General features: G+C 38.9%; 1 protein-coding gene across 7 annotated transcripts in view; it reads right to left on the bottom strand.

Annotated features, from left to right (window-relative positions):
- Positions 1-2,021: 2,021 nt before the first annotated feature.
- Positions 2,022-13,252, bottom strand: part of HAVCR2 (hepatitis A virus cellular receptor 2) — a 53,251-nt gene continuing 42,020 nt past the window's right edge. For 4 of the 7 annotated variants that reach the window (XM_069102499.1, XM_069102497.1, XM_069102498.1 and 1 more), the window contains 2 exons: positions 11,297-11,333; positions 2,022-4,473 (listed from right to left, as the gene is read on the bottom strand). In XM_069102499.1, coding sequence (XP_068958600.1) covers positions 4,329-4,473; positions 11,297-11,333 — 182 coding nt within the window. In that variant the 3' untranslated portion in view covers positions 2,022-4,328. The remainder of the gene's footprint in view (positions 4,474-11,296; positions 11,334-13,252) is intronic. The other 3 variants (XM_069102503.1, XM_069102501.1, XM_069102502.1) reach the window with 3 other exon arrangements.

The following is a 13,252-nucleotide window of genomic DNA, read 5'->3' as shown; positions in this document are numbered from 1 at the left end:
AGACTCTCATCTGGTCAAATCATACAACTCTTCCCACAAGTGAGCCCCAAAGCAAAACCTCACCTCAAGAGGATATATATATATATATATATATACCCATCTTCAGGGTCAGAGCTCATCACAACCTTCATGACCTGCAGCCTAATTACAAAATAACAAAAGGTGTGGGCCTTCTTGAAAAACAAGCCTCTCCTAAGCAAGCTTCTCTTGTTGAGCTCCAAGTGAGGCCCATTAAGGAGCAGGGAAGATCTTCAAATATCCTTACCATTATATCACTACTAAACCCTCTCTTCTTATTCTACTTCCACTAGACTCACTTTCAGTAGGCTTAGTAGCTGCCAAATGATTGTCATCTTGTACCAGAAATGCAACAATATATGGCAGTAGAAATAAGAGAGTGATTTTGAGGTGCCAGGATCAAATCCTGAGCTCTACCTCTTACTAACTCTGTGTCCTTGGGCAGGCAATTTAATTTGTCTAGGTCTCAGTTTCTAATAAAACAAGAGAGGTTGGAATAAATGACTTTTAAGGTCTCCTCCTAGGGTTATTAATTTCAAAGGAGCAGGAAGGGACCATAGAGGTCATCTAATTCAACCTCCTCCCTTTATAGATGAGGAAACTGAGTCTCAGGGTGAAGTAACTTGCGCAAATCATGGGTATCAAGCAATAGCTACAATTTTAAACTAGATCTTCTGACCCCAAATTGAGTGTTGTTTCCCCTATGAAAGCTCTGAAACCTATGTTACTTCTGCCCATATTTATAAAGCATCCTTTTTGCTATTTCTTCCTTTGCTTTCTCAAAGTGTCTATAAGCTAATAATGTATTTCATGCCATAGGTGTGACATTGTGACTGCTGAAAACAAATGCGAGATCTATCTTCATTCTTGGTGATATATTCTCTTTCCTCTCATTGTATGATAGCAACATTTCCATGAGGTGATAAGCAGCAAGCTTGTCACTGCTACTAACATGCCTGTGTTGACTCATACTTTCCCTGGAAAAGAGGGTTTGAGAAGAAAGAAAGAAAAAGGCAGGAATACAAAGTGAATAATAAGGGCTGGTGTATCTGAACTGGGAAGGGGGAGTTCAGAAGTGAAGGCCAATTTGGTCTGATTAGCAAACTGATATTGGAGCTTTGGGTTGGTTTTTGGCACTCTGGGATAAAAAGCCATAATAGCACACTTTCAACTGTTCAGTAGAAAAATCTTCCAGCAGGGATTTTTTTTCCTGCTCACAGAGGCAGTTGTGACTGATGACAAGGGGACCCTCTCAAATGGCTCTATGCCAATGTCTTCTCTCCAAGAGAAGATGGAACTTGGTCCCATCTCCAATGAAATATCCTCATCCAGTTCTTTTAAAAAAAAAAAAGAGATAGTGTAGTAAAAGAGAATATTTCCATAGGAGAAATCTCAGGCCACTAATTCATAAGATGGAGCAAGATACACATTGTAGTTCTCTGGGAGCTACCCTGATCTCTCTTTCAGGCTGGCCATCTTGAATTTGGCCAATATATTTGACAGTGAGGCACAGATTACACATCCCAGTGAAGGGAAGGACAGTGGTGATAACAACAGCATGCTTGGAGGCAGTATGATACACTAGAAAGAAGTTGGCATTTGGAGTCAGAAGGCTGGAGTTCAAATCCTGACTCTCTTACATACTGCCCATAGGACTTAGGGCAAGTCACTAAGCTTCTCTGGGCCTCAGTTTCCTTCACTGTGAAAGGAAGAAGATAGTCTCAGAGGTCCTTTCCAACTCTAGATAAATGATCTATAGTGTCATAGGAGTCATATGGTGCTCCTTGTGGACTTTACAAGGAACTTTCCTCAGAATGATCCTGAAAAGTAGGTAGTGTAAATATTACATACTACTCCTTTTTCAAATCAGAAAAATCGAAGCTCAAGGAACTGTCACTTGCCCCCAATGCCCAGCTAAGTGTGATAATCGGGATTTAACCACGTCTTTTATTCACAGAGATCTTTGTGTTGCCTCATAATAACAAAGTACATTCTCATTAAGATTTACAATTTACAAAGCATTTTATTTACAAGTAACCCTCAAAGTTAGTACTGATAATCTACTTCATATTACCGTCTGGACTTGAGACAAGACTAAAGACCTAAGAGGTGTCTTCAATTATTTGAATGATTCTTATATGGCTTGTTGACTTATAAAGGAGAGGGATTAGATTCATCCTGTTTGATCTTTGAAGGCACAACTGAAAGCAAGGGATGGATGTTTCAGATTTCAGCTTGACGCAATCTAATTCACCCCTCATTTTACCAACAAGAAAATTGAAATCAAGGAAGGCTAAAAAATTTACCCCAAGTCACTCAAGAAGTTAAGTTGTAGAGCCAAGGTTCTAAGAAAGGTCTTCAGACATCAGATGCAGTGTTCTTTTGTGACTTATCCAAGCTTGAAATTCTTTTATAAGAATTATTACTAGAGAGTGAAGGATTTTCTATATAAAGATGGTACCACTAGTTGAAAATTAATTGGGATTATATGCTTGGAATTGTTCCAGACACATTCAAGCTGTGCTTGAATCACCCACAATCTCCACCAAAGATCACCTAAGAACTAACAGCTTGTATTTGTGATAAACTTGGCTGATTTGGGAGCTGTGTGACCATGAAACAGAGTTTTCCCATTCTTTAAAACTAGCATAACACTGAGGGAAACCTGTGACCAGTAACAATAATAATAATAATAGTAAAATAGCTAGCATTTATAAGGCATGTATATGTGCCAAGTGCTGTGCTAAGCATTTTACAATTATTGCCACATTTTATCCTCCCCCAAACCATGGGAGGTAGGTGCTATTATTATCCCCATTTTACAGATGAGGAAACTGAGGCAGAGGTTAAGTGGCTTGCCTAGACTCATAGGCTAATAAGTATCTGAGGCTGTATTTGAACTCAGGCCTTCCTGACTCCAGGCTCAGCACTCTGTCCGCTGTGCTACTTAGCTGCCCCTCTGAACCAACACTATACTTCATGAATTCCATGCTCCAGACCACCTGGCTCCCAGTTCAACAGAGGGCAATGACCCAGGATGTGATTTTCTGTCAGACCATTCTAATTCCATAAACTGTAGTGCCATGAGTGTGTCATTGTCATTAACATTGACTTTCATCTACAAGGCAAGAGCTATGGTCTGAGTGGAAAATGTGTTGCAGAAGAGAAAGGAATGAAAATATCAAAGAGTTTTTAGATTTAATAGGAAAATTTTGATTGTCTCATTGCATTAAGCTTTGTTGTTGAGTCATTTTTCTGTCATGTCTGACTCTTTGTGACCCCATTTGGGGTTTTCTTGGAAAAGATACTGGAGTACTTTGCCATTTTCTTCTCCAGTTCATTTTAAAAATCAGAAAACTAAGGCAAACAGGGTTAACTGATTTGCCCAGGGTCACACAGTTAGGAAGTATCTGAGTCTGGATTTGAACTCAGGAAGATGAGTCTTCCTGACTCTAGGCCTAGCACCCTATCCATTGTACCATCTAGCCACCCATTGTGTTAAGTACTGAAAATGTTAAGCCTCATTCATATAAAGCTAACTTCATATAAAATAAGGAGATTTTTTCCTATAACCCACTGTTCTAACAGACAGTGTATCTACCATGCACAGGTTTCTCCTCAGATGAATTTTCTGCTTCCATGATGCTCTGTTGTTACATGCTTTCCTGCCAATTCAACTCAATTTTTATAAAATGTATTAAATACCTACTATATACAAGGTACAGTGCTATATCTATAAACATAAAACATAAAAACATAAAGAAACATAAAACAAAACACAAACAGACCCTTGCCCTTAAAGGGTTTATATTCTGCTAAGGACTATGATGCATGCACAGATAAGTTAAAATGAGATCATCTGAGAGGGCAGAAAGCACTCATATTGGGGAATAAGAATAAGGGAAAGTTGGGAGGGGATCAGAGAAAGCTTGAGAGAGGAAGTGACATGGGAGTCTAGCCTTAGGAAATGAAGTTCTCTATACATTCCAGGCACAGAAGATGGACATCTGATGCACAGATGCAGAGATGGTAGGTAGAATGTCACAGTCAGGGAACAGCTGGTAGACCAGTGTGACTGAAATGGAGAGTACATGATGGGGGAAAATGTGAAATACTTTTGTAAAGGTAGATTGGAGCCTGACTGTGGGGGGCTTAAATTCTAGACTTAAGAATTTTTATTTACTCTATATAAAATAGGGACCAATTAAAGATGTTTGAGGAGTGGGATGGCATGGTCACTTAAGGTTGATCAGCGGGTTTGAAATAAGACAAGTGAGGACAGCATTAGAGTTATTTCTGGTTTGTAAAGATCATGATGCTATTGTTGAATATTCATATTCATCCTGAATTTCATAAATATTCTCTTCTATGGTATAGATGTTTTCTTCAGTTTGCAATCTCTCTACTGCTATATTTCTTGGGTCTTCGGGGAGTGGATTTGACATGGAGATTACACTAGAGAAATGGAAAAATAAACAAATGTCAGCAATGGGTCCCAAGACCTTTATATCTAGTATAGAATTAAGGAAACACATTTAAAGAATGGAATAATAAGCTTTCAACCTTAGTCTGTCAGTTAAAAGAAAAAGAAGCTAAACAGTTCAATATTGTAAGTTTGGGTCTGACTCCCTAGATCATTAATTCAAATTTTGCCATTGTCATTGCCATTTTCATGATTTCTTAAAGTCTAGAATCATAGCCTTTTAGGGCAGGAAGTGATATTAGAGATAACCTGATTTACCCATTTTATAGATGTTCTTAATGCAAAAGATAAATATGAATCAAGAGAATATTAGCTCTTGCAATCTTAGACTTTTCAGTTGTTTTTCAGTCATGTCTGATTCTTCACGACCCTATTTGGGGTTTTCTTGGCAAAGGTATTAAAGTAGTTTGCCATTTCCTTCTCCAACTCATTTTACAGATGAAGAAACTGAGGCAAACAGGGTTAAGTAACTTACCCAGGGTCACGCAATTAGGAAATGTCCAAGCCTGGATTTGTACTCAAGAAGATGAATCTTCCTGACCCCAGGCTCAGCATTCTATCCACGGAACCACCTAGCTGCCCAATCTTAAATTTCACAAATATAAGCATAGACTTATCAAATGATCCTTTGTCCTATCACCATTCACTCATTCTTTGCCAAACCCAAATCCACCTCCTCTGTTCTTGCTTTCATGTGCTGTTGAATTCTTCTGGAATAAGTCATACAATTATGGTGACTGGGTAGCTTACACATATATTTTATCTAATCTCAGTTGACCCCTCATTGACTTTTTTTGGCACAACTTTCTTTACAAAATTTCCTTGTGTTTGCTTTGTATATGCTTTAAAAAGTTCATGTTGTCTCCCTCTAAGCTTCATGAAATCATTACATCTCTTATCTTAGTGCCCTGTCTGTCTCTTATAAGTGCATTCTCTCTAACTTCAACTTTTTAGAATTCTTAGCTTCCTTCATAATTCAACCCAGATGCCACTGCTATGGAAAGACTTTCCTGATCTTCCTGGGAAGCAGCAGGTGCAGTGGCAGGAAGACAGGATTTGGAGTCTTTGGACCTAGCATGGATTCCTGGTACTGTCCGTTGCTACCTGTGTGACCCTGGGCAAGAATTTCCCCTCTGTGAGACTCGATTTCCTCACCTGTAAAAATGAATGAGGTGGACCAGTTAACTTGCAACATATCTTTCAGCTATAAATTGATTCAAAGTGTTTTGTAAACCACAAAGGAAAAAAAAAAGTGGGGCATCATGGACCCAAGGATGGACTTAGAAAGTTCTAGATTCAATGGGTTCACTTCTATATATTCTAGCTATAGACAAATCCCTGGACAAATCCCTTCAAAATGCTGGCACTGTTTTGCCATCTGTAAAAAAAAATAGGTTGGACTAAGAGATTTCTAAGATCCCTTCAAACTCTAAATCCATAATCCAATGACCTTAGTCATTAAAGATCTCTTCCTCCTAAAATTTCATTCTATAGACTGAGCTGTATAAATGTAAATATTGTATCATCCCCAGCAAAATGTAGGCTGCTGAAGGACAACAGCTTTTATTTTTCATTTTGTCTTTGTATTCTCAGCACCCAGCACAGTAGTGGAAGGTTAAGAGATACTTGCAAAATTGAATTAATCACTAACTAAGGTCATTTATGGTTCTAAACCTAATAGTCCAGTAATCCCCTAAAACTCTGCCCTGGTCTCACAACAATGAAGTATGGCACTCAGTTTGGGGAAGATATTGACAAGGGCACATCTTGAGGTAGTGACCAGGTAAGGGACCTCAAGACCAGAGTCCTTGCAGAGTTCCCAGGGAGTTGTGCTAACCTCGTGACTGGCAGGGCTAGACTTTGGCCAACAAACTAGCCTTTGTCATATTAATGGATTGGGAAAGCAGAAGCCACATGAGGAGAGTTTGTATCACAAGGAAGAAGTGGGCTAGCAGTGACCAAGAGGAAAAGCAGGCCTGGAGAAGACAAAAGAAGAAGGTTTTTGCCATGAGGAGTAGATGCCAAGATTCCATGATGAGGGATGTACCATTGAACAGTGAAATGGAGATTGAGAAGGTCCTGAATTAGTGGAGCCCATTAGCACTCTTGATACTGAGCTTTCATTCCTGTCTTTGCCTTCCTATCCTCCTCTTCTTAAAGGTTATGTGCCAGTTTCTCAGAATTTAGCTCTGCTTCTAAAAAGCCAGTCAGCCCTTCTGTTTACTTCTCAGCTATTATAGCTTTACAGCTATTACGATGATCATAATTAACCATTGCATTGCTAGCCCATGGATGTGACTACACAAATGTAGTAGAGACAAACAAGAAGAGAGCATCTATTATTTGGAAGGATAAATAGATTTACAACTGTAGCAAATTTTGCCAGGGTATGATTTCCTGCCTAGGGGCTTAGAGTAAGAACAGCAACGATTCTATTATTCATTCATTTTTGTTGTTGTTGTTCAGTCATGTCTGACTTTATGACCCCATTTGGGGTTTTCTTGGCAAAGATATTGGAGTGGTTTGCCATTTCTTTCTTCAGTTCATTTTACAGATGAGGAAACTGAGGCAAACAGAATGAAGAAATTTGCCCAGGGTCACACAGCTAGTAAGTGTCTGAGGCCAGATTTGAACTCAAGAAAATGAGTCTTCCTGACTCTGGGTCTGGCAATCTAACCACTGCACCACCTAACTGCCCTAATTCATTTTTATACCATCTCAAAGTAGAAAGCAGGGGGAACACCTATCCAGAGTCTTCTTGGGCAGTGGTTCCCAAAGAGTGATCCAATGACCCTTGGGGGTCCCTGAGACCCTTTCAGGAGGTCTACAAGGTTAAAACTATTTTCATAATGATACTGATATATTTTGATTTCTAATATGGACCTGGAGATCTAAACTAAATAAGCAAAAGCCCTTTTGGGGACAGGGAGGAGAGAGGGGGAAAGGTATCCTCAATCATTTTTAAGCATCTAAAAGAATCCTGAGACAAAACACTTGAGAACCACTATTTGAATAGGTTGAGTGGAAGAGTCTGTGATTAGCTGCCAGCCATTAAAAGGGAATGTCATAACTTTTTTTTCCTTCCCATTGTTTTCCTCAGTAGAGTTTGGGGGGAAAATTCTCTCCCAAAGGGGAGGAACTAGATTAGAAAGAGTAGCTTTCAGCCTATAGAAGAGAAGGAACAAGTGAGAGGGTGGGGCAACCTTGCTCACACCAGCACTGTGGCCCATCATGCCATCTTAGACTTGGATCAATGATTCACAGAAGGGACGTGATAGCCATCTTTAAATATTTAAAAGGTTATCATGTGGAAGATAGATTTGGCTTGTTATGTTTGATCTTGGAGAGCAGAACTAGGGGCCATGCAGAGCTTCAGAGGCCGTTTTCATTCTATTTAAGAAAAACCTTTCTTTACATGTCAAGTTGCTCCTGAGGAAAATGGGCTGCTTGGGATGATAGGGGACTCCGCCATCACTAAAGGTCTTCAGGTGAAGGCCAGAACATTATAGATAGAATTTCTGCTCAGATGAAAATTGTATTAGATAGTTCCTGAGGTCATTTTTAATCCTTAGAGTCTGTGACCTGCCCAAAGGAAGAAGCAAAAATAAAAACAAAAATCTCATAGATTAATTAATGCTCCATGAAAAACTGTGAAGTTAGTCTAGTCAGTCCCCACTTCTAGGCCTCTGTCCCCAAGTCTACCCCAGTGATAGCTTGTCTTGCCTTGTGATATATGTCCCACCAAGCTTCCATCAAAACTTGTTCTTAGATTCTAAGGTATAGATGAATGGTAGCAGCTCAAAGATAGTCTACCAGGGGCTTTTGAATTTTAACTTTCAGTTCTCTAAATTTTAGAACCATGCCTCTGCTGCCTTACTCCTTACCCCACCCCCAACCAACTTTCACCCCCCCTTCCTGTCCTTTCTTCCATTAGTTGAGTTCCTCCTAGAATCTCCATTTTGAGGAGGGGTCCAGGTCAACCACCTTTTATTCCTTCCCTATCCCCATTTCTTGACTCTCTGGAATTTGCCACCCTGTCCATACCCTAGTGCAGGGACTTCCCCCCTCCCCCATTCCCTTTTTTTCATCTCCCTTTTATGTGTCATCTTTCTCCAATAGAATGTAAACTTTTTGAGGGTAGGGATAATCTTTTTCCTTGTATTTGTTTCTCTAGGACTTAGCTCAGTACCTGGTACATGGTCATCATCTCATACATGCCTGTTGAATTGACTTTAATTAGAAAGGAAACATTAAGCTAAAGGAATAAAGCTTTAACCAAGTGTGTGGAGAAGAATTTTTATAGGGGTATAGGCTCTTGTGAATTTCCATCATATAGATGATTCCACTGGAATGGAAATGACTTCCCTCAACTGCCTCCCTTCCCAGTCTGATTTTTCTAGGAGTTTAATTTACTTGTGCTAAGAAGGCTAAAATTCAAGATTCTATTCCTGTGTGAGTCAGTGATTCATTCATTCATTCATTCATTCATTCATTCATTCATTCAACAGCCATTTTTAAGTGACTGCTATGCTACCTTCCTTGGCCATGGCATCTATTACTGGTCATGAGGAACCAGTCAGTTCTATATTGCAGAAATTTAATCAAGTATCTCTTTGTCACATTCATGTGCTCTGATAATGCCAAACTTAAACATAAATAGGGGCCACTAATCCGTATATGAGGGTCCCTATGGTTCACATATTGACTTATCTTTAAAATCTATGTTTTATTGTACTTTTACTCATTTCATTAATGTTTTCTCATTACATTTTAATCTGATTAGGCCAAATGAGTATATTGTAGACCATGTGCAATTGGGGCAAATCGTGTGACACTTTTGATATACGTGATAGTGATTCCACCACTAACTCAACAAGGGGAAGGTAGGCCATGAATTTTCTTTTCAAAATGAAGTCAAGGTCAAACTCCTCAAGGTAGATAGTAGTTTTGGCCAGAGAGATGGAACATTAGAGAATTGGCAAGAGGAATATTATAGCATCACAAAGCTAGAGCTTGAAGGAACCTAAGAGACCATCTTGTTCAACCCCTTCATTTTACAAATAAGGAAACTGAGGCCCAGAGAGTTTAGGTGATTGGACTATGGTCACACACCTAGGATGTACCAGAGGCAGGACTTTAACCCACATCTTTCTGACTCCAAAGTTAGTCTTCTACCTGCTATGCCACTCTGCTTCTAGGTATAATGGAACATAATTAAAAAGTACACACAATAGGCCCTGCCTTCCTTCATGGCCATTAAAGGTTAAATAGCATCTGGATAGGGGAAGCTGGGGGAGCAGTTTGAGCAAAAGCAGAGAGACAAACACAAATATTGCTTATGGTCGGAACATTAAGAAGACAGATATGACTAGAACAAAGATTCCAAGTTTAGACAAGTAATGGGAAATAAACTGGGAGGGGTAGAATCGATTGCAGAGACATTTGGAAACCAGGCACAGGAATTTGAACTTGATGCAGGCAGCTGGCAATAGAAAGACAATCTAGGTCATTAAGCAAGGGAATGACATAAAAATATAGTTTTAAAACCTATCTATGCAGTTTAATAATGCAGATGTGATGTGAAATTTAAGAGCTTCGAGTGGTAAAAATGGAACTAGAGAAGAGACAATTGAGATATTTTAAAGGGAAAAAAAATCTGATTTCTTGGGTATTGATAGAAGGGATAAAGAATTAAAACATGAAAGAATTAAAAATGACTCCAAAAGTTTTCTGCCTGGGAGACTGGGAAAATGGTGATTCTCCTGGGGCAGCTGGGAGGAAGGCATGATTTGGAGTTGAAAAGCATGGAAGGGAAGAGGATGAAATCTGTTTTGGAGATATTGAGTTTAAGGTAAGGGTATAAACAAGTGAAGATTTTCTGAGGCAGTTAGCCAGTAAGTGCAGGAGATAGCCTCAAGTCAGAAAGACTTGATCAGGCCTCAGACCATTACTAGTTACATGATCCTGGGCAAGTCACTTAACCTCTGTCTACCTCAGTTTCCTCAATTGTAAAGTGGAGATAATAATAGCACCTACTTCCTAGGGTTATAATGAGAATCAAATGAGAGAATATTTTTACAGAGCTTGGTATTATGCCCACCTCAGAGTAGAAGGGAAGGAAATACTATGCAGGTGTTTAATAAATGCTTGTTCCCCTACTCTACCTCCCCACCTCCCATCACCCTTTTCTGGTACACATTGGTATACTGTTGTAAATACAAAACTGGAATAAAGTTGAGAGAGGTTATGGATAAATATGTAAGCTTGGGAATAGAATGCTATGTAGGATTAATATGTGATTTTTAAATGCATAAGATTGGACTGAGATTCATTCTACATTTATTTTTATTCATTCATTCAACAATTACTTATTAAGCAACTATCATATACAAAGTACTGTGCTTGGTGATGGAGGAGATACAAATGTAATTAAAAACATGATTACTGCCTTTTCAGAACCTAAGCTCTAGCAAAGGGAATATGGCATTTACACAAATCTGTACTGATTATCTTTTGGCATGGAATGTATGAGACTAGGACATGGTACTATGTAAAAAAAAATGAAAAATTATTTTTAACCTTGGAGTGGGAGAAGAGAGTGGGAACAGAAAAAAAAGATCATAGAATATGTCCTATAGGAAGTAGTACATAAGCTGTATCTTGAAGGAAGGGTAAGATTTCAAAAGATAGAATTAGGAGCTAGGAGGAGAGGAAGGATATTCCAAGCAAAGGTATGGAAACAAGAGAGCACTGAAAATGTACAGAGCACAAGGAGTTCAATAAAATGATATTTACCTGGATTTGTGCAACTTTTTTTTGACATAGGAATGCCCTAAAAAGATTTTTGAAAAAAAAAGTCAAGTGAACATGTCTGTAAAAAAACATGGAATAAGATATAAAATAAAGGCTTTAAACTTCCTGCCCATGAGCTGGATACACCTTCAAATTGAAATTATCATATGTATACTTACTCCATTCTTTTTCTTGCTTTGTCAACAAGTTGTGTCCAACTCTTCATGACCCCATTTGGGGTTTCCTTGGAAAAGTTGCTGGAGTAGTTTGCCATTTTCTTCTCCAGCTCATTTTATAGCTGAAGAAACTGAGGCAAATAGGGTTAAGTGATTTTCATACAGTTAGTAAACATCTGAGGCCAGATTTGAATTCAGGTCCTCCTGACTCCAGGTTGGCAGTCTATCTGCTATGCCAACTAGCATTCTATCCTTATTTTCCAACTAATGTATCATCATAATCATCATTACTATCATCTTTAAGAATTCCAACAAATAAACTGAATTATACTGGAGTATCATTACAGTGAAAATTGTTGCTCACAAACTTTTAGACATAACATAGATCTATAACAATTTTTTTTAAAGCAATCGGGCTTAAGTAACTTGCTCAAGGTTACACGGCCAGTTATTTCTGGGTGTGGTGCTGAGTATCGGAGCCCAGATTTGATCCCCAGGTCATCCTGACACTGGAGCCAGTGCTTTTACTCGCTGTGCTACCTGGCTACCCCAGATCTATAACAATTTTTGAAACAATATTCTTAATAGATGTATCCATACTCAGTATGGATGGCTAGGTGATACAGTGGATAGAGTTCTGGTCCTGGAATCAGGAGAACCTGAGTTCAAATCCAGCCTCAGGCACCTACTAGCTGCATGACCCTGGGCAAGTTATTTAACCCTGTTTGCCTCAGTTTCCTTATCTGTAAAATGAACTGGAGCAGGAGATGGCAAACCACCCCAGTATCTTTGCCATGAAAACCCCAAAGGAGGTCACAAAGAGTTGGACATGACCAAAATGACTAAACAAAAACAAAGCTCAATATTCATAATCTCCCAAGTACATGGAAATAAAATTCTTCAAAATATAGAAAATTGACAGAAGAAATTGAAACTAACTGGAACAGAACAAGAACCATTATATCTCTGCTGTCTCGTCTGCCACTGGAGTTGTCTATGAGATACCTTCAATGAATCTACAAAATATGAACTTACATCCCAATATTCTTCTTCAATGACAAAAAGTAATTGTTTTATGCACTTCCGTAATAGTGCACAGAATGTTAATGTGAAAGAACAATAGTGGGGTATCAACTTATCCTCAAGCTACTTCTATTTGAACACTGTTGAAAAAAGACCAGAAAGGGATAAAAGTGATAATTATGATAATAATAGTAATAACAACAATAATAAATTATTATGGACCCTGATTTTCTCTAAGTCCCTATAGCAAATCATTCTATAACAAAGGCAGTTAAATCAATGCCAGCTAGATATACAGCCAACATGAGAGACAAGGAATCTGCCTCCAACACCACTTTCCTGTATGCAAGATGCCCTGAACAAATGACTTTTGAACTGAACTGAATTCTAGAAGACCAACAGAGGTGGTGTTCTCCCACCTGAGGAGATAAAGAGAGTCAGAGATTCCATCTCCCTTCTCATCAGCTTTACATAGGTAGTCCTGGAATGCTAAGAATGCTCTCCCTCTTCATCCTTTAGCCTCAGAGGTGGTTCAGGGCCACCTCCTATAAGAGGACTTCCCAGAGTCAGGCAGTTGTTAGCCTTTTCTGATATCCAGGAATGGCTTTGTATTTATTTTGTAGTTACTTATCTGTATATAACTTGTTCCTCCAATTTCCTAGAACCTGAGTACTTTGAGTCCTTTAGGAAGGATTATTTCTTTGTATACCCAAAAGGAAGGAAGGAAGGAAGGAAGGAAGGAAGGAAGGAAGGAAGGAAG

The sequence above is a fragment of the Petaurus breviceps genome, unplaced genomic scaffold (assembly GCF_028583685.1).
Source record: "Petaurus breviceps papuanus isolate PSGF00001 unplaced genomic scaffold, PetGlider_PUasm1.0 551, whole genome shotgun sequence".
NCBI classification, from domain to species: Eukaryota; Metazoa; Chordata; class Mammalia; order Diprotodontia; family Petauridae; genus Petaurus; species Petaurus breviceps.
Note: the sequence above shows the minus strand (reverse complement) of the source record. Positions and strands in the feature narration are given on the sequence as shown.